Source organism: Pundamilia nyererei, unplaced genomic scaffold (genome assembly GCF_000239375.1).
Source record: "Pundamilia nyererei isolate P.nyererei 1_Seehausen unplaced genomic scaffold, PunNye1.0 scaffold00012, whole genome shotgun sequence".
Taxonomy (NCBI): Eukaryota; Metazoa; Chordata; class Actinopteri; order Cichliformes; family Cichlidae; genus Pundamilia; species Pundamilia nyererei.
Window position 1 is genome coordinate 5,627,574 of NW_005187413.1, and position 20,246 is coordinate 5,647,819.

Consider the following 20,246-nt stretch of genomic DNA (forward strand, 5'->3'; position numbering starts at 1 on the left):
CTACGTCCATCCCATGGGGAATGGGAGCAGTAACAAAGGTGTTGCGTTTATATTTTTGTTGAGTGTAGTTTATGTTTAAATACAATATCTTTGAGCTTCAGTCATAATCATGGATATAAAATTAATCACAAAAGCTTTTCCTAACATATTTGCTTTAATTCTTCTTAAAATCCAAATTACAAAGGGAACTTCTTTAAACTAAAAAGCATAAAGGTCCTTTGTTCCATCACAGTATAGTACAATCATAAAAGAGCAACATCAGTTAGTCATACTGTTGTGTTTTAGTTGCACTTATCATGACTCATACTTCAGTAATCACCACATATGAATCATCGAGACACTATTTGAACTTTTACTGCATTATTAATGACCTGCACTTAAACACATTTTTGTTTGTTTTTGCAGTTCCACAAATTGACCAACACTGCTGTTAGTGTAGGAAAGTAAGTTTCTAGATTTATACAAGTACTGCAGTTAAACACAATTTCCCTGTGCAGTGTTATATTGCTACATTTTCAGAACCCTATGAGAGTAAATATTTTTGGCTTGAAGATTCTTACAAAAATGGTGTCTAAAAAAACAAAACTAACCATACTTCCTCTTTTGTTTGTTTTGTTTCTTATCTTTTTGCATTGAGTGCAGGGTTTTATGGAGATATTCCATAGTTTTGTTCATTTCATTAACTCAGATTGTAGGGGCAAAGTTTTGGTGTAAACAGCATGAAAGCACGGATCCATCCTGCCCTATATCAAGGGTTCAGGCCAGTGGTGGTTGTGTCATGGTGCTGAGGATATTTTTTAGACACGCTTTAGGCCTCTTATTACCAACCACCCAAGCTCGCCAAGACCAAATCATCTCAAACTGGTTTCAGGAACATAACAATGAGTTCTGTACTCAAACGGCCCTTTTAGATCTAATCGTGCTCCTCCTGGTCACTCCCAGTGTAAACCCTAACATTTCCAACACTGCCTCCTGTCGTTTGTTAATGCCACCGTCTCCAAAGCGTACATCATAGCACGTCCAAAAGCCAACTTGTAAACTTCTTAATAAAGCAGAGATGTCAAACACAAACCAACTTTGAGCTTAAGTAGGTCAAACCAGTGAAATTCCCCTTTCTGACAGGGTAAAGAAGGTTAACTACACATTTTATCCCTGTGATATCGTACTATAAGACAAAGAAAAAACAGGAAGGGTTGCTGTAGCTTACTGCCCAGATTGCCCTGTAATTATAGAACAAAGCGCTGTGTTATTTCATAGAATATGCCCCTTTTATGTGCACCCATTGTAAAAAAAAAAAAAAAAAACCCCAACAAAGAACCCCTGAAATTTCTAAAGTGCACAGTGAAAAAACAGGAACCTTTTCATCAATTCATTGTTTATCTATTACTTATATACTTTGGTGTAGTATGACCATGGAGAGGGTCTTTATCAGCAGAAAAAAGCTACTAAAGTACATGGAACATTTAAAAATACTTCCCTTCCTTCATGTTTTCCAAAGCCATCCAGTGTACTCATGTACTCTTTGGTATTTTTTATAATGTGCTCTATGAATTAATTAAACAGTACATAGAATTTGTTCCCTCTCGACCAGGTGTTCTGGGAATCCATCCTGACAAACCATCCTACCCGTTGTTTCTACGCATGCGCACAACACGAAATTCAGTGGCGAACCATCCTACCTATGTGAATATAAGCTACTAACATACTCTGATGGGTACGATTAAGTGCCAAACCGTCCTACCTTTGTGAATGTGACGTACAAGCATACTTTAACAGCTAAAATTAAGTGGCGAACCATCCTACCTCTGTGAATATGAGCTAGAAGCATAATTTTACAGCTAGAATTCAGTGGCAAACCATCTTACCTTTGTTAATAACAGCTAGACACATACTCTGACGGGTAAAATTATGTGCCAAACCATGCTACCTTTGTGAATGTGACCTACAAGCATTCTTTAACGGCTAAAATGAAGTGGCAAACCGTCTTGACTTTATAATTATGAGCTACAAGCATACTCTGATGGGCAAAGTTAAGTGGCAAACCCTCATACCTACTTACATTTGTGCTGGAATGACTCTGTGACAGCAGAAATGTGCATAAACTACTTACGGTAGGACGTTTTGCCAAAGTAGGACGTTTTGTCAGAACACCTGTAATATAAAAAAAGGTGTCAGAAACACAGTTTTGACAGTTAAAATATCCCGTCTCATGTCAGTACGTCTAAATACTTGCCACACCCCATTCTCACTGGTTAACACTCGCACTGTGCGCGGGTGTAAACGTGCCCTTGAGTCACCTAATAACCGTTTCACAATCTCCGAGTCTCAGAGTAAGATCTAATAATGCTGCACGCGGTGACAGCAGGGGCTACAAACCTCCAGAGGATGTGATGCAATGCATCATTATCATAATATATGCTGATATCACTGCTCCAGTCCTTCGCCAATCAGCGCGCTTCACTTTCACCACCTGCTAGGAACTGAATTCCATCATTCCAGGCATTCCTACTCTCTCCCTCCCTTCCCCGCCTCCTCCTCCTCCTCCTCTTCGTTTACAAGCAAGTTTGTCCCGACAGCTCTGCTACTATTGTCTGGCCTCGTACGGGACTGCTCAGTCGCGGCTTGAGTTTTTTTATTTTTTATTTTTCTGGCACTCTCTTTGGGACCATATGTTTTATTTCGGTTAATTTTTGTGTGGACGCTATCATTCTGGAAGATACCAAAGTGGCGCTTGAAGGAGGTATGTGCTGCCAAACATGAAGTTGTGTGTCACTGACATTGTTTCGTTTTTGTTTTTTTCCCCCCAGTAGTGTGAGAGTGCAGTGTTTATCTAAGCTGCGAAGGACAAATATTGGACCCTTTTTTCCCTGTAATATTAAGCTTGTAAATGAAGCCTGTGTATTGGAGCGGTTAAAAATAGGGCTGAAATATTATCGGGCGCCTTCTTACACATTTCATTCACGATATGAAGCAGTGCTGGCGGGTTCCCAAACTTTATAATGCTTTCGGCCACACGCTTTTCCTTTAGAGATTTCACTTGTTTGCAGTGAGTGTGGAGGAAATGAGTGAAAGCCTATCAATATCAAGAGGCTATGCATTTCCTCTCCAGTGCCAGGCAGAGTTCAGTGCAGATCCTTTTGCTCTAATCCTTCCTGGATAGGGTTCATCTTAAGGGACCGCTGTTAAGGAAGCACTGAGTCAGACCGATATAAATACTCTCACCGGTGGGAATAAAAGTGGACGCACTTGCTACCATTATATTCGGCTTTTTTTCCCCAGCGCAGACCTGTCCCATCAAATGCTTGTCGAGTTTCCTTTACGCTCACCACCGTGTAGTAACGAGGTATCCCCGCGTAACCCTGCTGCGTTTGCGGTTTGATTTGAAGTCGTAGTACGGGCTACTTTTCAGTAGTAACGATGCTTGATACTCTGTTTTCCTTGAGTAACAAGGTATCCTAGGAATGCAGAAAGAGGGAAGAGAAATGCGCTGGAGCATTTTTTAAATCCACAAATACCTTTCATAGCTCAGCTAGTCAACACTGTAGGAGAGAACTAAAAAAATAATCCTAAAAAACAAACAAACCAAGAAAACAAAACTCTGTGTCTGAATAAGAATATGACAACTCTAAAGTGAATAAAAAAGCTCTAAATGGTAATAATGAAGTGTAATTACATCAGAAATGACAGATGGCTGGTTTATACATACTCCTGCTGATGATAAATGACAGTGTAGGAAGCATAATTATTTTATAGAACGACTACTGAACAAGACAGCAAAAAATGATATATATTGTAGGTCATGCTTTCTTCATGTTGATGACTGAGGCTCGCAGACCACACAAGTGTTTGAAGGTACTTTCACAATCCATCTGGATTAAGGGCTTGCTGTCAGTGCAGCAAACTCTTAATCCCAAACTTGGCCCAAAAGTGAAAGGCTTATTGACAATCAGCTGGATCCAACAAAGACTCTTAAGGACCAGTCACACATGTGATCTCAAGTCTGATCAGTACAATGAAACAACATTCATATAATTTTGAATTTCAGTGAAAGCACCTGGCTTTTTTAATGATTATGATCTGGTATTACAGGGCCGATTTAAGTTCATGGGCCACATACAGTCCGGTTTGATCTCATGCGAGTTGGACCAGTAAATCCATTGTATCATAATGTTTTTGTTAAATTGAGTAATTACATTTGCATCACAATTTAGAGTGAACCTTCACATATAGAGTTTCACGGAGCTTAAAAACCCAGAAAAACAGATTAGTATTTAATAATTTAAAGAACTCTTGGAGCTCTGGAAGTCTTTCCATACATTTTCTCTGCTGTATAGCAATGCTGCCATCACCACACCAGGAGAAGCAGTGTGTTTTCCCAAAAAATTTAATTATTTTGCAGCTAATTTTATTGTTATTATATATATTTTTTTCTAAATCAATCCAGTTTGCCAAACTGAACCCTTTGGCAGCATGTTCTGGCCCACGAGTCATATATTTGACACCCATATGTTGATATAATTTTCACAGTCTAATGACATAAACGATAGAGGTATCAACAAAATAAAAGCTTGTAAAGTTAAAAACAGTCCACTTATAACCACGAAATAGACATAAACTAAACAAAGACATTTTAGCCATTTAAAGAGTGTTTGATTTGTTTAATGTTAATCACATTATTAATTGCACGCTTTACTTTGCCCCAAATTGCATTTAAAGTAGCCTTTTAAGAGAGTTTGTAAACCTTTCACTTCAGGGTTATGGTTATCTTTGAGGAGTTGCACATGTGCACTTGGTAGACCCTCAGCATTCATGCACCAAAGACACTCGTAGTCTAAGCACGCTCACTGGGAATATATCATTTATTGCAAAAGGGAAAGGTCCAGTGTATGCGGCTAAGATTCTCAACACACCTACCTCACCTATAAATAATAAAAAAAACAAAAACATATTAATATTGACGACAGTATATATTTGGTAAGAAATTTGCATTTTTATTTCTGTTTTGAGTAAAGGCTGGTTTGTTTCATTAGTGCTGAAAGGATGCAACTATTAAACACTGGCTTGTAATGTTTGACTACAATGTCTTTGTTATTATATTTTATATTTATACCTAAATCAGGTGAGACTATTCTAGTATAAAGGCAAAGTCTTGGACAGGTGATTGTGCTAAAGGAACACTAAGCACAATCATCTTAGTGATGAGTAGAGATAGAGAAGCAACATTTTGTAATATAATGAGGAAAAAACGAGAGAATCTTTTATATTTATATTCTGCATCAGTTAAAGCAGTCAGATTTCTTATTTTTAGAGACCATGAGACTTTGAATCAGTTTTGGAGCTTTTAAGGAAATTAAATATTAACTCCTTTTTTTGTTTGCTTAAACTGACAAATAGTGATCCCTAAAGAGTTTTGACACTTTGCCCTCCTCTCTGCCCTGCAGGCATCCAAGCATGGAGACGCCACTGGATGTTCTGTCGAGAGCAGCATCGTTTGTTCACGCGAATGAGGAAGAGAGTAAGTTTTATCAAGCTTCCATTTCTGCTTGTATTTATGAGCCTGCAGAAATCGAGTTCAGATGCATGCCACTTTTTTGCTTCCTCTCCCTCTCTATTGACTGTTGTACCGTTGAAAGGTGCAGGCAAATGATTTGTATCATTACAGTCATGCTACATATAGATGAAGTGCAACTGTATTTACAGTCTAAACCCCCAGGCCACGTTTTCTTTCATAAGACAATAGGTGTCTTTGTGTTGTACAATTGTGCTTTCTGATTTGCAGGCAAATTAGACCAACGGCCTTCAACTGTCATCACTACTTCTTTTTAACCAGCAGCTCGCTGTTAACCTGCTTTTACTGAAATCAGGGTGGGGTTTTATCTTTCCTGCTGCTGACTCTGTGTCTGTGTCACTCTCATTGATTTCTGTCCATCTTCTTCTCCAGTCATTCACTTCATCGCTGTCTTAATTTCTCTTACTTTTTTTGTTCCGGCCTCTTCTGTCATTTCCTTTCTCTTTCCCTAATCATGTCTGAGTGCTTCTGGCAGTGCAGAAAAAAATTCCTTCCGAGATTAACGAGAAATGGCCGGTCCTTCTCAGCAGGCCTCCCTGCAGCCAGCAGGCTCCAGAGCTGAGCGAAAACTACAAGGACACTTAACATTCAGTGGATACCACTGATAATTGACATGCACTGTTTAGAGGAGGCAGCTCAGTTTGTTATTTTTGATATTTTGCACAGAAACACAGTATGTTTGTTTATTTGACTTTTAATAATTGGTCTTTGGTAGAGTGGCATTGGAAATGTTTGTACTTTTGTTGAGAGAAAAATCTAGAAGCTCTGACTTTGTGATTTTTTGTGATTTATTTCCATAAATACCATGATTTGAATTCTTAAAAGAAACAAGACATGCAGTGAATTCCACTGAGACAAGTGTTTCTTAGTATCATTATTTTATAGAGATTCAGTCTTCCTGTTGTGTCTATTTCACTTTGATAAAACCTGCTAGAAGGTTATTTGAAGATCCCCATTTTGGAGCTGATTAAGTTGACGCACATATAAGCAAGTCATTATACAGTAAGATAATCAGAACTGCTGTGTCACCAGCGTGTTCCTGTAATGTTCTGACTCAAATTAAGTGGAATATCTGCTTCCTTGTACTTCTCAGTAAAAGGCCTTGGGATCTCCCCACCCCTCTTCCTCTGCTCCCTCGCTCCCCTGCAGTGTTTTTGTTTTTTTCTCCTGCGCTGATGCCACTTTTTGTTGTCAGCTGTGTATAGCCTCTTTGTCCAAAGACAATGCACGCAACCTGTTTCCACAATAGTGTGAAGAAAACGGCTTGAATCGGAGAGCCAGCTGAGCTAACTGCTACACTAGTCAGCTAACGAGCGAGTCTGCCAAAATTAGCTTCAAGTTAGTTGAACAACCAGGCCAACAGGCAGTTAAGTCAACAACCTCTGTGGGCTCATTTGCATTTATGACGAGCCTTTGCAGAGACCGCGCAGCACTTGACACCAGAGCCTTATCACAGATCAGGGAGAGGCTCAGGCCTGCCTTTTCAACAACTGATTTAATTCACGTCGAATGAGTGGGGCTCACTTAGGCCAGTGCTTTGGATCAGATCAGCTGTTCCAACCATACCCCTGCATACCTCTGCAGATAAGGCATCACTGTTTGAAATATTTCAGGGAACTATAGAAATGCCGTCTTGAAGGACATAAAATTACTGAACATGAATAATGTATTGACATTACTGCAGTAATGTTTAGAAATAGAATTGCTGGCTCAGGCCCAAATATTAAGGCTAATTGAATATGAAAGCTTGTACAAGCTTAAAAAGAAACTCTACTTCCATTAGTTCTAACAACATGAGGCAACTCTTCAAGGAGAACCCATAGATTGTATAGAAGAGGTGATGCAGTCACTGTGATGTTGCTTAGTTTTGTGAAGACTTGATGTGCTTCTCTCATATGCTTATTACCTGTCAGTCACACTGTAAAGCATTCCTTTCTTTATCCTCCTTTTTGACTCTGATATACAAAGGCACTTCTGTATTGGTTTCACTTTTCAGACCAGGAAGTTTTTGTCGTTTATACAATTCAAACATTTTGTTTTCCTTTTTTTGTACTTGTGATGGGCTGATAGCAGTAACGGCTTTGTTCACGAGAATCTGCCGACAGTTAGAAAAGTATATAAATATCATAGCCTTGGATCTACGTTTGTATGTCGCCTTGCAGGTTTATGAGTACAGTTAAAAGAAAAACTGGTTTTCCATAGAATGTGATCTGAGTCAAAGACAGTGCTCTTAAACTAATGCAACACAACAAGTTTCCTGATTACAGTACACTTATCATTAAACAAAACCAAACAAACATTTAAATGTTGCTGTTAGCTGCTACAGACCTGAAAGTTAGACTTCTGGGCTTCTCACAGAACTGGTTTAATTCTGCCGTATCGTTTGTGCTAAGCATTGAAGGCTCTCTCACGGTGAGAGATGCATTGCATCTCTGCAGGATTAATGTCCAAGGCTCTGGCTTGGTGCTTAGAACTTCTGCTGAGCTCCAGCTGCACAGCCACCCTGACATTCTGTAAGATACCTGGATCAATTTTGCAGTTCACTTTCTCTTTCACTTTCACTTACTTCATCTATAAGGCGATGTTTGCATGCTGGGACGAAGTGGCTCTTTGCACCATATTTTTTGTATGTTTCTCTAAGCAATTCTAAGCAAAAAACTTTGATGAGAAACTACAACTTTAACCACTATAGGGAAAAAGCCTGCTAAAAAAATTATATAAACGTATATAAATATACTTCAACCTACTCCAAATATGAAACAGCACAATGCTTGCATATACATACCTACAGTACACACACTCTTCAGCAGTACCGGTCTTTGTCAGGGAGCCACCTTCCGGTTTGAGGACAAACTGTCTGCATGCAACACTAATGACAGGTTTTATGCTCCTGAAGCCGAATATATGGTAATTACACACATACTAAAAAAACAGTGAAGTAAACTGTGCCTTGTATTTAATGGTGAATGTGGGTAAATGCTTAATACTTGTCATCACCCTCCATAGCAATTTTGGTGTCTACTTGGAAGATCTCACGGTGTGCTCCACCCTTCCTGGAAGCAGACCTGTATTTGAAAATCAGTCTAGAATGCATTGCAAGCCCAGCTTCAAGGACAGATTAATTATTTTTGTTTGTAGCTTCACGTTTTCTGCGTCTTATAAAATATGCATGCACATTTCCTGAATAATAAGTTACATAATATGTTTCATAAATTCGGTGAGCGCTCTCAGTGAGCAGGCCCAGATTGCGTGTTGGATCGTGGACGTCAGACTGAAGCCAGTCATTCCAAAGAGAGCCAGCTATTTAGGGCTCTATTGAAAAGATGGAATACGGACCTTTTGTTTTTGACAGGAACCACAACAAAGGAGGAGTTGGTGCCAAGAGAAGGTGGTTGTGGTCTCCTACTTGCTTGTTTATAAAATAAACGTACATGCACGCACGCACGCACGCACGTACACACACACACACACACACACACACACTTTCAGAATACACCCTTTATTGTTAGTTTCCATGGTTTGTTGAAGCACTCATTCTTTTTCCAACTATTTCAACTGTCTTCCTCACTTATACTAAATTCTGACTGATTGTGATGAGTGGCATACAGTAGTTGCTTTCTCATATAACAGTAACAAAAATTGGATGGATGGAGAGACAGACGGATTGACAAACATTGTGTTTTCTGGTTCTGCCAGTTTTTATTTTATTTTCCAATCTGTATATTGAAAAAAGTCACTTCACCACTTTGCATTTAGTGCTTATTAGCAAAACTTAAATAAATTGTTCACAATAATCTCACTGTGACACGAGCTCTCATTTTCAAGATCGTCCTGTTTTAAATATCCATAAAAAACTGTTTAAACATAGTATAGTTATTACAATTCTGGATAATAATAACTGGAAAATTACAAGTAAAAATAAAATAAAAGACTGTAGCAATAAAACAATAAGAGCAGGAACAGCCATCCAATAATGCTTTCTCCATCATCCTCAGAATCTGTTTAAAACGCTTCAGTCCAGTTAAGCTGCACAGATTCAGATCCTGTTGTAATTTGTTCCACGTATAAGAAGCATTATAAGAAAAAGCTTTTTTCCCAAGTTCTGTGCATACATTGTTGTAATAAACATTAAACAAATGTTAGCACACTCACATTTTCATTTACGACAGTGAACTCTACAAACATTTTCTTATAAATACTAGCAAAGTAGCGTTATCATTGTTAGCAGGTAAGCGAATTGGTATTAGCTGGTGTTAGCATTAGCTAGAAATGCTAATGTAGGAACAGTGGTATTCGGTAATTATTAGTCTTATTTAAATATAAAGATAATATACCATTAAAAAAAATACAGAGCAGATTTATAAAAGGAGAATGAGGGGATTAACAACACCCGAAGGCTAAATTTATATTTTGTTGTTTTTATTTCAGTTCTTCAGCTCATTAAATGTTCATCAAGTGGATTTAATGAAACTGGCTTTGACACTGTGCTTGCAAACGACAGTAAACCTCCTCAGTTTAGGCACACAGCTGATGTTTATTGAGGTGTACCGCAATGGTAGAGGCAAGTTTGGTTAATCTGAACTGGCACTTTTCTAAACTCTTAAAGGGTGGTGTAGAAGTTCTTCGAGCAAATGTATTGTCCGGACTAGTCGTAGCATGTCGATGATGATTTGTATGTACTTGGATCAACACTGAAAGGGAAATCGGAGACCTTGCATCACTGCTCTTTGTCTAAACCCATCCGGAGGGATTCTACGTGGGAGGTAATTTGATTGAGAATTCGTGCCCGTGGGTGGGATGGGTTTGGTTTTGTTTAGGGCTTCCTTAGGAAAGAGTAGGTTTGCCCTCAAACCTGTTTTGGTTTCTGACTTTTCTTCAGTTCAGCCCGTGTAACATGACACAGGTTTTAAGTGAACATGAAATGTAGATAATGAGTAGCACAGCTCCTTCTGTGTAGTGCATCAGGCTTGGTGGGGCATTTTGAAGGAAATGGCTTAGATCTTGATAAACACGATCTTGTATGTATGGGTAACCCAGTGGCTCACAAGAAAAACAAGTGGGTCTTTGATTCAACATTGGGAGCCAATGATAACATTTTGCATGATTCACAAAAGGACTGCATACATGCAAAATAGACATTTGTTTAACTGATACCTTTCTGAGTTTCTGATTGTTTGGCAAACTCACACAGAGTAGAGAAATCCAGCAAGTCAGTGCTCTTGAAATGGTCTCATGTACCTCATATAAAGTTGAGACTTGTCATCAAACTAAACAAAAGTATTTAACTTTAAGGCAGAAGGTGACATTTTATTAACTTTTAAACAAAGCCTGCCTGCGAAGCTAAGCTAACTGCCCTCTACTTGTAGAATAAAATTATAATTTTTAAACAGACATTAATACTCAAAAGAAATGAAGGAACTTCTGGCCTCTGTAAAAATGCTAAGTGTTGACACTTTTCACACTTTTTTTTTTTAATCTATCCATAACATTAGACTACGATACATTATATATAGCAGCTGGACCTATGACCATTAATAGCCCCATGGCACATCTCTATTATAATACATACATATAGATTAAGTCCATGTTTTTCACTGACAAACTCTGTCTTGTTTTTTAGACAGTGGTTAAATTTACAGTAAAAGCTACCAGCAAGAATCAGCCACAAGCAAAACAATGGAAGACAATGTGGAACATGATGGCAGACAGTGCAGTTATTTTTCATAATACCTTTTATGTGTGTCCTGTATTGTGTCTAGTTCAGTTGTTTTATTGGTCAGCTTTACTATCAGTCCTGTAGCCGGTATCTCTTATGTTTCATTATTTTACAGACTACGTATTACAAGAACTGTTAGGCCTGTCTGGGTTATCGCCCCTATCAGTTGTTCTATAGTTCAAAGAGTCTGCAGTAGAAAAGCCTTGTTTGTCAGAAAGGTCTTTATCAGCTGTAACGACCACAGCGATTTAAGGCAAAGTGATGTAAAAGTTTCTCTCATCCCATTTTATCTCATATTTTATTGGTACACTTTTTCCATAGTTCTTTCACATCTGTTTGTTATGGTCTTCTTTTTACCATAACAAAAGTCATTTATGGTATGCAAAATATTACTGGACCAAAGGCTTTGCAGTGTGTTTGGCTGTTTCTGGGTAGGACGAGTCAAATGATAAAGAGTGACTGGAATTGCACTGGGATTATTTTTTATCATCCTCCAGTTTGATAGAGTTAACTGTTACTATAAGCCTGTTATACTATGATAAAAGCAAAGAGGGAAGCATTATTTGATTCTGATGGCCAATAAAAACAAGGCATAAAGTAATAATGGACTCTTAGGCATTATGAATGTTACTGCTCCAGTAGTAATATTACTACTACTGCTCAGACAAATGATGTGTAGCTCTCCATGTTAAGTCCATATTCACTGTCCAACTTAATTATTATTTAATTTAATTTATTTATTTATGTTGCCTGCAGCAATCAGGATTATTGTCGAAGGCCAATAAAAATGCCCAACAGATTTTATTTTCCTAAGTAAATCATTACAGCTTTGCCAGGCTGGTCCACTTGACTGATCCTTATTATTTATTTATTTATTTATTTATTTATATTTTTACTTTTAAGTTATTACAATCTGAACACAAAAGACTGGGGGACAAGAGAAGTTAAAGAAAAGGAGAGGAAAAGAAAAACAGAGGGGGAGAGGGACAGAGAGAAAAGACTGAAAATCCGATGGATCACCTGCTGGAAAAAAAGAAAACAAGCAAAAGAGAACAACACACCAAGGAAACCAGCAGTAATGGCGCAGAAGCCACAGGGGGCTGCAGTGACATGCCCGCAGGCTCTGCCGGCAGCCTGCTATGCCAGAGCGGGCTGGGCCCAGAGAGCCGAGATCTGAGGGCCCCACCAAGCAGCCGCTGGGAGTGAGCCAGTACACACTCGAGCGCCCAGCTCTGGACACTGAGAACCACCAATGCACTGACGGGTGAGGGCATCAGCGACTGGCATCAGTGTGGTGGGGGAAGACAGGCCCTCACACTCAGATAGTAACAGTTAACTCTATCAAACTGGAGGATGATAAAAAATAATCCCAGTGCAATTCCAGTCACTCTTTATCATTTGAGTCTAAGACCCAACCTGACACATAAACATAGACCATGTAGTATGCTAGTAAAAAATTAGCTGAAGTAATGAAAGTAAATAGTAAAACAAAAACAAAAACATAACCAGCTAGCAACAATTCCTAAGTGGCATGTTGCAGGATGAAGGAATATGCTCAATGTGGATGTAGGTGATTACTATTACGGAAGTCCATGTCTAGCCATGAGATAATTAATCTGTGGATATGGTACTGTATATGTGTTCTGCTAATACATCCTGCAAACGTCTTTTTGCACTACCAGTGTAAAAAACTTTGCACTAGCGCCACTATAGCCCAATAAAATAGTTAATATTAAACTCCTTTCGAGTGTGAAATCTTAGTCTCTTAGTCTATAATACACCTGAGCAATGATTGCAGTGGTTGCTCTTATTGGATTCTCTAGGTTTTGAGCCCAAAGTCAGTGTACTGTGTTTTGATGCTGGTTCTACTATCTTTACAGTATAGCAAGGGGAGAAAAAACATATTTTATCTTATGATCTTTATAGAAAACAAAGGGACTTTACATACATCTGTATTTCAAAAAAAAAAACAACAGACAGAAAGAGTGCCAGAGAGTGCCCTGGAGTTCTTTGATGATTGACCTTCCTCAGAATCATACATTCGTACAATTTGAATGACCCTGAGGGTTTGTTCCCCTCCTGTTCCTGTGTACAGAATACTGCCATGGCTGATTTTCCCCAATGCAGCGTAACAAGCAGTAAATGAAAGATGACTTCATCTTTCTTTACCTCTACACTATACACTTCCTTTGACAGTTGTATTTACATAGGGATTGACCAATGCACACTTACTCAGGTATTGCATCACCGCCGGTTCAGCAGACGGCTATTAAAGCGACAAGTTCTACAGGCTGCCATTGTTGCAGGGTCAAAAGTCAAGTGTCACAAGATCATGGTTCCAAGCCTTTTTTTTTGTCCTGTTACACACAGTTTTCCCTGTAACACACATATACAAAACCTCAGATTGTTTTGTATATGTGTGTTAAAAAATGTCATTTGAGTTTCTTACGTTGACCAATTGCTTTTTTTATAGTTTCTATACAGATATTACACATAAGCAAGTACTTGTCTCTCAAATTCGATATGACATTACACTGCAATGTGGTATATTTCACAGCAGACTCCTTTAGGCATGGAAATCAGGCTTTTTGCAATAATATTTTACGACATCAGCAGCATCAAGTATGAAATATATATTGAGAAAATAGTACAAAGAATTATCATGTTTATTGATTAATTTAAATTATTAGAAAGTTAAGTAACTGCAGAAACACGCAGATCATCCAGCACACTCCTTACTTTTGGGTATCCACCAGGTTTCATGTAAAGCTCCTCTCTTCTTTCTTTACATGAAAGTTTTCTATAATGAGTGAAATAGTCAAGTCACGTTCAGAGAACTCAGCTGACAAGAGGCGGTGGTTGAATTTGGGTCCTAACATTGACATTTAAAATGTAAAAGAAACCGTGTCCTAGATTTGCTTTCAGTAAATGTCACACTTGCTGGTCTTATAGCAGCTCTGTGTCTCAGTGAGGGAACCTTCTCTCAGAGCTGTGCTGACCACACATATTTGACATTCCTCTCTTTTTGATAGCGCTCGCTATAGCTACTGAGAAAGAAATAAAATAGGATTGCATTGCCTTTCACAAAAAAAGGTTGACTTTTCTAGTGCAGGAAAAGCATTTTGATGAGACATTGTTACTTTTCTTTTTTTTTTTGTTACAAAGGTAGTTCATTTGACCTGTCCAAGCATACAAAAAGAAATGCGCACACATCTTATGCAAGGCAGCAGTTTTAAAGAATGCATTGCAATTATTTATTGCATTCTTTTGTGTTCACCTAGATGAATCATTGTCTAGGTTAGATTTCTCTATTTTCTGTACATTTTAACTTTCAAATGGGAATTTCAGGGTTACACTAAGAATATCAACGAATATATTGTGTTAATTGCCACTGCATCCAGCATAGCAAAGCAGGATACAAAACAAAGATTGAGAAAATGAGTGGCAGTGGCACAGACATTCCCCCGGGGTCGGTTTGCTACAAGCTAATTGTTAGCATGGCAAGAATGTTGTCATAGGTTCGAATGGCTGATGGGCGGAGTTATCCTTTTCCATTAATAGAAATAGAATCTGTTTGGTGTGATATATTTGAAGTGCTTAACCATTCTTTAATTAGCAACAAAAGAGACACTGACCACCCTCAACTTTTCTGTGTCAAAGTTGGATTCCATATTTGGAAACTTTTCTCTCTTTTTTTGGTGGTTATCAGCATTTCTTTTGAGAGATTTGAATCTCAACTTGCTGTACATAAGATTGGAGATGTGTTTCCAACAGTAGCATAATATTAGTATCCAGCCTCACATTGCCTGAAGCCAGCGTAGCCAATGCCAGCCAGTTTCTGTCAAGACGGTTTTCTTTATGCCGTAAACAAATATTGGCAGGCACGCTGCAGGGGAGGAGTAGATGAAAACACTTAGAGACAGAGGGAGAAAAAAGATCAGGCAGATAGAAGATGTGCAAATCAAGTTTAGCACTGACAGACAAAAACTCTAAAGATGAGCAAGAGATCACGTGGAGAGAAGAAAAAGGAGGAAGCCTGCTCAAACTGCAAAAAGCCAAACAGGACAGATGGACTATACTGAAGAGAAGGTCACAGATGACTAGGATGTCTCAGCTGTGAGAGAACACTTTGCACAGGACATAGCAGGCTTATGTTGATTTTAAAGATCATATAACACTACTAAGAAACCACCATCATTGTTGATAATAGTTACACTGACTCAAGTACTGCAAAACACGCATTTGTAACAATATTAAGATAACATTAAGGGAAAGTTATAAACCACAGTAAAATAATTTAGAAAAAGAAATGGAAACCAGACAGAATTAAAGCAATTTGACAATACACCACTATGAATGAGACCTAACCCAGCTAACAGGTAGAGGTGAGTTGAGGACTGTAGGAAGATGACCTGATCTGAAAGATGAAACTGTCAAGAGTTTCAAAGCTGAAACTAAAACAGCTCAGTCTGCTTTTAGAGCAAATCTGGGAACTACTCGAAACTTCTCATGACCTAAGCGAGGCATATGGGACATAAAGTTTTAACAGATCTGATAGATACTCAAAGGCAAGCACTTAAACGTGAACAAAGGAATCTGGTTGCCATTAGGCAGCACCACCATGAAATGGTCTTTGTTCCTTAAATGAACCTTGGAGTAGCTCAAGCTTGAATCTTCAACCTTAATGGTGTACTGACTCTTATTCAGAGCTGTCAGTGTCCACGTGGCCCAGATTCCAAAAATATTTGTATATAATAATGTATTTGTTGCGATACTTTCCTCTACATATATTTAAACCTTTGTAACATGATAGAAGTTTGCTAAATGTCCTAAAATAATACATTCTGAATTATACAACTTAACCTCCTAAGACCCGAACTCTTCCACGACATGCATTTTAAATTTCTCTTTGATATTCGGCCCGATGAATGTAAAAACAAAGAATTACCAGATTTTTTTTACTTTATTTTTGTTTTTAAGAAAAATGAGAGCCACAAATGAGGATATTCATTAAAAATTTTGATAGAACAGTAGCAGTATAATGTCCTCGTAAGTGGATATCAGGCCTATGTAGAGCAAAATTGAGTATTTTGGTCTAAATAACCCAAAATGTGATGTCCACATATGTGGACGGCAGGTCCTAGGAGGTTAAGGTATTTTTGCCGTTAAGGTTTAGTAATTGGATATAATGCAAAAAGTAGGGCATATTGTACATAATGGTGATCTCCGTCATTTACCTCTTGTCTCCCATTAAGTTTGTTGTATCTATGATGTCAGTAGTATTATATTACAGAGTTAGTATGTAGGTTTTAATCGAGTTCGAGGTCGGTGTCTCTTATGTGATGACAGGCTAAAAAAAACCCCCAAAATAACAAAAACACAAACTCCAGTGATGTAATGGTTAAACAGACCCACCAAAGCGAGCTTGTGTTTAATATTAAACAAGGCCGTGCTTAATAATAAACAAAAGGTTTCAGCTTTTCACCCCACGCCAGACAAAGGCGGGAAATGACTGAACGGCTTCGCTTCCACACAGTCACCTGTTGTTGTCATTGTTTCAGTGCAGCAACCTGATATTTCCTCCTGTGGGAGTGTGTGCTCACAGAAACCATGTGTAAAGAAGCGGGGAGATTTAAATGTTTAAACTAAAGCTTTTGGATTAATTCATAGTGACGTGGAGTTGGTTAAAATCTGTGTTGTGTCATGATGTAAAATATAAGAACATCAGCTGTTTGCAGACATTATAGCTGCGATCAAACCTTTTACAACTTCGAGGTATGTGGAAAAGAGATTGTTCATTAACCAGCCTCATACAAGAGGCTCAGACGACACATTTCAGGAAGGAAAAACATCTTTGATGCATTATGTCACCGTGTAAACAAAGCCAGTAATGGTTTGGGGATATTTCAGAAACGCTGTAAAGTCATTAAGGGTTTGACCTTTGGCCGCTGCCACTGTGACAGTTGTTCTTGCTCCACGCCTTAATGAGATTCTGTTTACACAAATGTTATTTTGTGTAAACAAAGAAAGTGATAAACCTCTATTCTTTTCTCACTTTTCAATAAGGCGTGAAGAGGATTCAGAATACAGAGAAGAAGTAGGAAGCATTAGCAAATCAAGAGAGCCTTTGTTATAGTCTTTAAAATCAGCGTCATCTTTTATGTTCTGTCAGTGTTTGTGTCGCAACATGAGAGTGTGTTGATGAAGCATTAACATGAATTACCACCTTGCCTGCGCAGCGTTGCTATTCCTGACACACCCACTCTCTGGAGAAGCCCAGACCTGATCAGAGACACGTAAACATTGGAGGAGATCAAAAAACTAGGTCTGATAGCACCTCGTCATGGCAGATTACATTAATGAATGGGTACAGAGGAAGCAAGGGGGGGTGATGGCAGGAAAGCTGGAAAAGTTTGGCTTACTAATACTAATGGATCAACTTCTCCTGTTTAGGTTCTAAACTAAGCAAAATTATAACTAAGCATAATTCAAACCTGATCAGCAAAGTCTAAATAGGACAGGTGTTATTGTAAATGTAGTCTATGGTCCGTAGTAGGCAGAGGTAAAGATAAATAATCAGTAGCTGATGGGCCATACTGTGTTTCCTAGAGCTGACACATATGAGTTGCGCAAAAGAAAGCAGGCTATGGAAACAGTGAGGAGAAAAGGTTTCTTTCCTCCTTAGGCTAACTTGTGTGTAACAACTTGCCACTGCGGAAGAAAGAGGTGGATTTTCACCAGCTTGTTGTGTAACCATTAATCTGCTTATTATACTTATTCATCTTACAGCCTGCAAGGCCAGAACAAGGAATGTTGTGTTGGAGAATGTGTTTTTCTTTGTAAGCAAACTCTGTGTAATGCATTTGTGATAACTGCATGATTGGTATGCACGTTAAAGTAAATGTAGCCACCACAGGAATACTCATGCATTTTATTTTAGCTGCAATCAGACCGCATTATACTCAGAAAAAACAAACATGCCCCAAATGCTGTTGTTGAAGATATTGCTGATGTTGTTAATTGTATTTTATTGGAATGCAAAATGTAAAAATTACAGTTTTCTTTTATTTGATGGCTTTCAGTATTTTTTACAAGAGTAAGTATAAATAGTATAACATAGTCTCAAAAGTTGGAATCATCCTTTATCCATTATTATGTTAAAAAAAGAGTCAGGGTTCAGTTTATATAACTGAGGTCCACGATGTTACAATTTAGCTCTTTTACTTCTTTCACTTTGGGACTATAAACCTGTGTTCAGAAGGAAGAAACTTGACATCAAACCCTTGTAACTTTCTGGTGTACAGGGATGTGGGGCTAAGCTGTGGCTCACCAGTAAGCTTCTGTTCTTCATTATCATAGTTTTGTCAGAGTAAAAATAAGAAAGTTTCCTTAAATGTGACAAATATTGATGCTAATTTTCACACTCATCTTCACAGTTTGCTTCAAATTGAAATTTTCACTCAATTATTGTTTTGCACTATTTCTAATATTGCACACATTCCACCAGCTAACCCTTATTGGACATGAAAGGAGGCTGTTTTCTAAATTCAGTAACCATTTTTAGTAGATTACTATGACAATTTCTCATGCAGTAGTTGCCATGTAATAGATGTTGTCTCGAGGTCTACTAGCTGTGGGGATTCCCAGATATTTCCTCCAATGCCATTATGAGTTTAACATGTTGGTATTTAGTTGTACGTCTCATTAAATATGGTATGTATAATCATGAAAGACCACCAGCATGGTTTGGACTTATCTAGTCAAATGCACACATCTATAAATGTTGATTGATATTTATTATTTGTTGGTCAATGGAAGCCTCTATTGGCCATAAGAGGGCACCAATCTGTTATTGTCTGAGAGTTTCTGTACACAGATGGATAGCACCAGTCTCTCCTTATCTCTTCTGTTACAACAGCTCGGTGTATCCTGAAAAGTTGTGGCACTAAACAGACTTAAGCTTCACAAAATATTTGTGCAAGGTTCTCTGTCCGGAGAATAATGTGAAGCACTGAAAGGAGTTAGCCTGAAATCAACCTTTATGTGACTGAAACTGCAAACAATGGCCGTCCGAATAGACACGAACCGTGTTCCTCAGTTCTGAGTCACCACTGGAAGAGGAGGAGGCCAGGAGGAAGGAGAGGAGAGGCTTTTGTGTGTCTGTGTCTGCACAACAAAGAAAGGAGAAGGCGTATAGACCAATGTGTTTGTGAAGCAGGATGAAGTGGGTGTGTGTTTACATGGATGCGTACTGCGTTTGTTGCATTTGTATATTTCTGCGAGACAGGAGGTAAAGTTTTTTTTCCTTTTACATTAGTTTGAGCAGTTTTAGATTTTGGGGGTCTTTTATTAAATGACAGAGATAGAGGTCTGTTTGTGCTTTATGAGAAATGTAGACTTAGCATGTAAAGTTAAATCCACACCATCAGATATTTCCCACAAAACAAATCCACTGTGCTCTTTTCCATTACCCTTCCTTGTTCTTATTTGGCCTGTTTGTATGTTGTTACGTAAGGTTACCAAGACCAGAAACAAAAACAAACATGCAACACTAATATATGGTCACATTGGCTAAATAAGTTTTCCTCCCTTTAATTTGGAATCTTTCACTCTTTTGCTTATTTTCTTTCCTCTTGCTGTCTTTCCATTATAAATATTTTATTTTGAGTGTAAAAGTGAATATCCACAGGTATTCTGCATGTATTTGTCACATGAAAAACTCCGACACTAAAGCACAGCCACACCTAGTGAGGTGTGTTGTCATATGCCCTGAAGAAATTGTTCTTTTCTCTTCTCAACAAGCTATGCAGTGTTTTGAGCTTCATGAGTCTATGTACTCTTTTCATTCCCCCTTGCCTGATCAGTGCTATCTATCTATCTATCTATCTATCTATCTATCTATCTATCTATCTATCTATCTATCTATCTATCTATCTATCTATCTATCTATCTATCTATCTA

The 20,246-nt window shown here is 38.2% G+C and overlaps 1 protein-coding gene across 1 annotated transcript in view; it reads left to right on the top strand.

The window, feature by feature from the left end:
• Positions 1-2,531: 2,531 nt before the first annotated feature.
• Positions 2,532-20,246, top strand: part of vgll4b (vestigial-like family member 4b) — a 37,266-nt gene continuing 19,551 nt past the window's right edge. The window contains exons 1-2 of the mRNA XM_005724660.1: positions 2,532-2,740; positions 5,442-5,515. Coding sequence (XP_005724717.1) covers positions 5,452-5,515 — 64 coding nt within the window. The 5' untranslated portion in view covers positions 2,532-2,740; positions 5,442-5,451. The remainder of the gene's footprint in view (positions 2,741-5,441; positions 5,516-20,246) is intronic.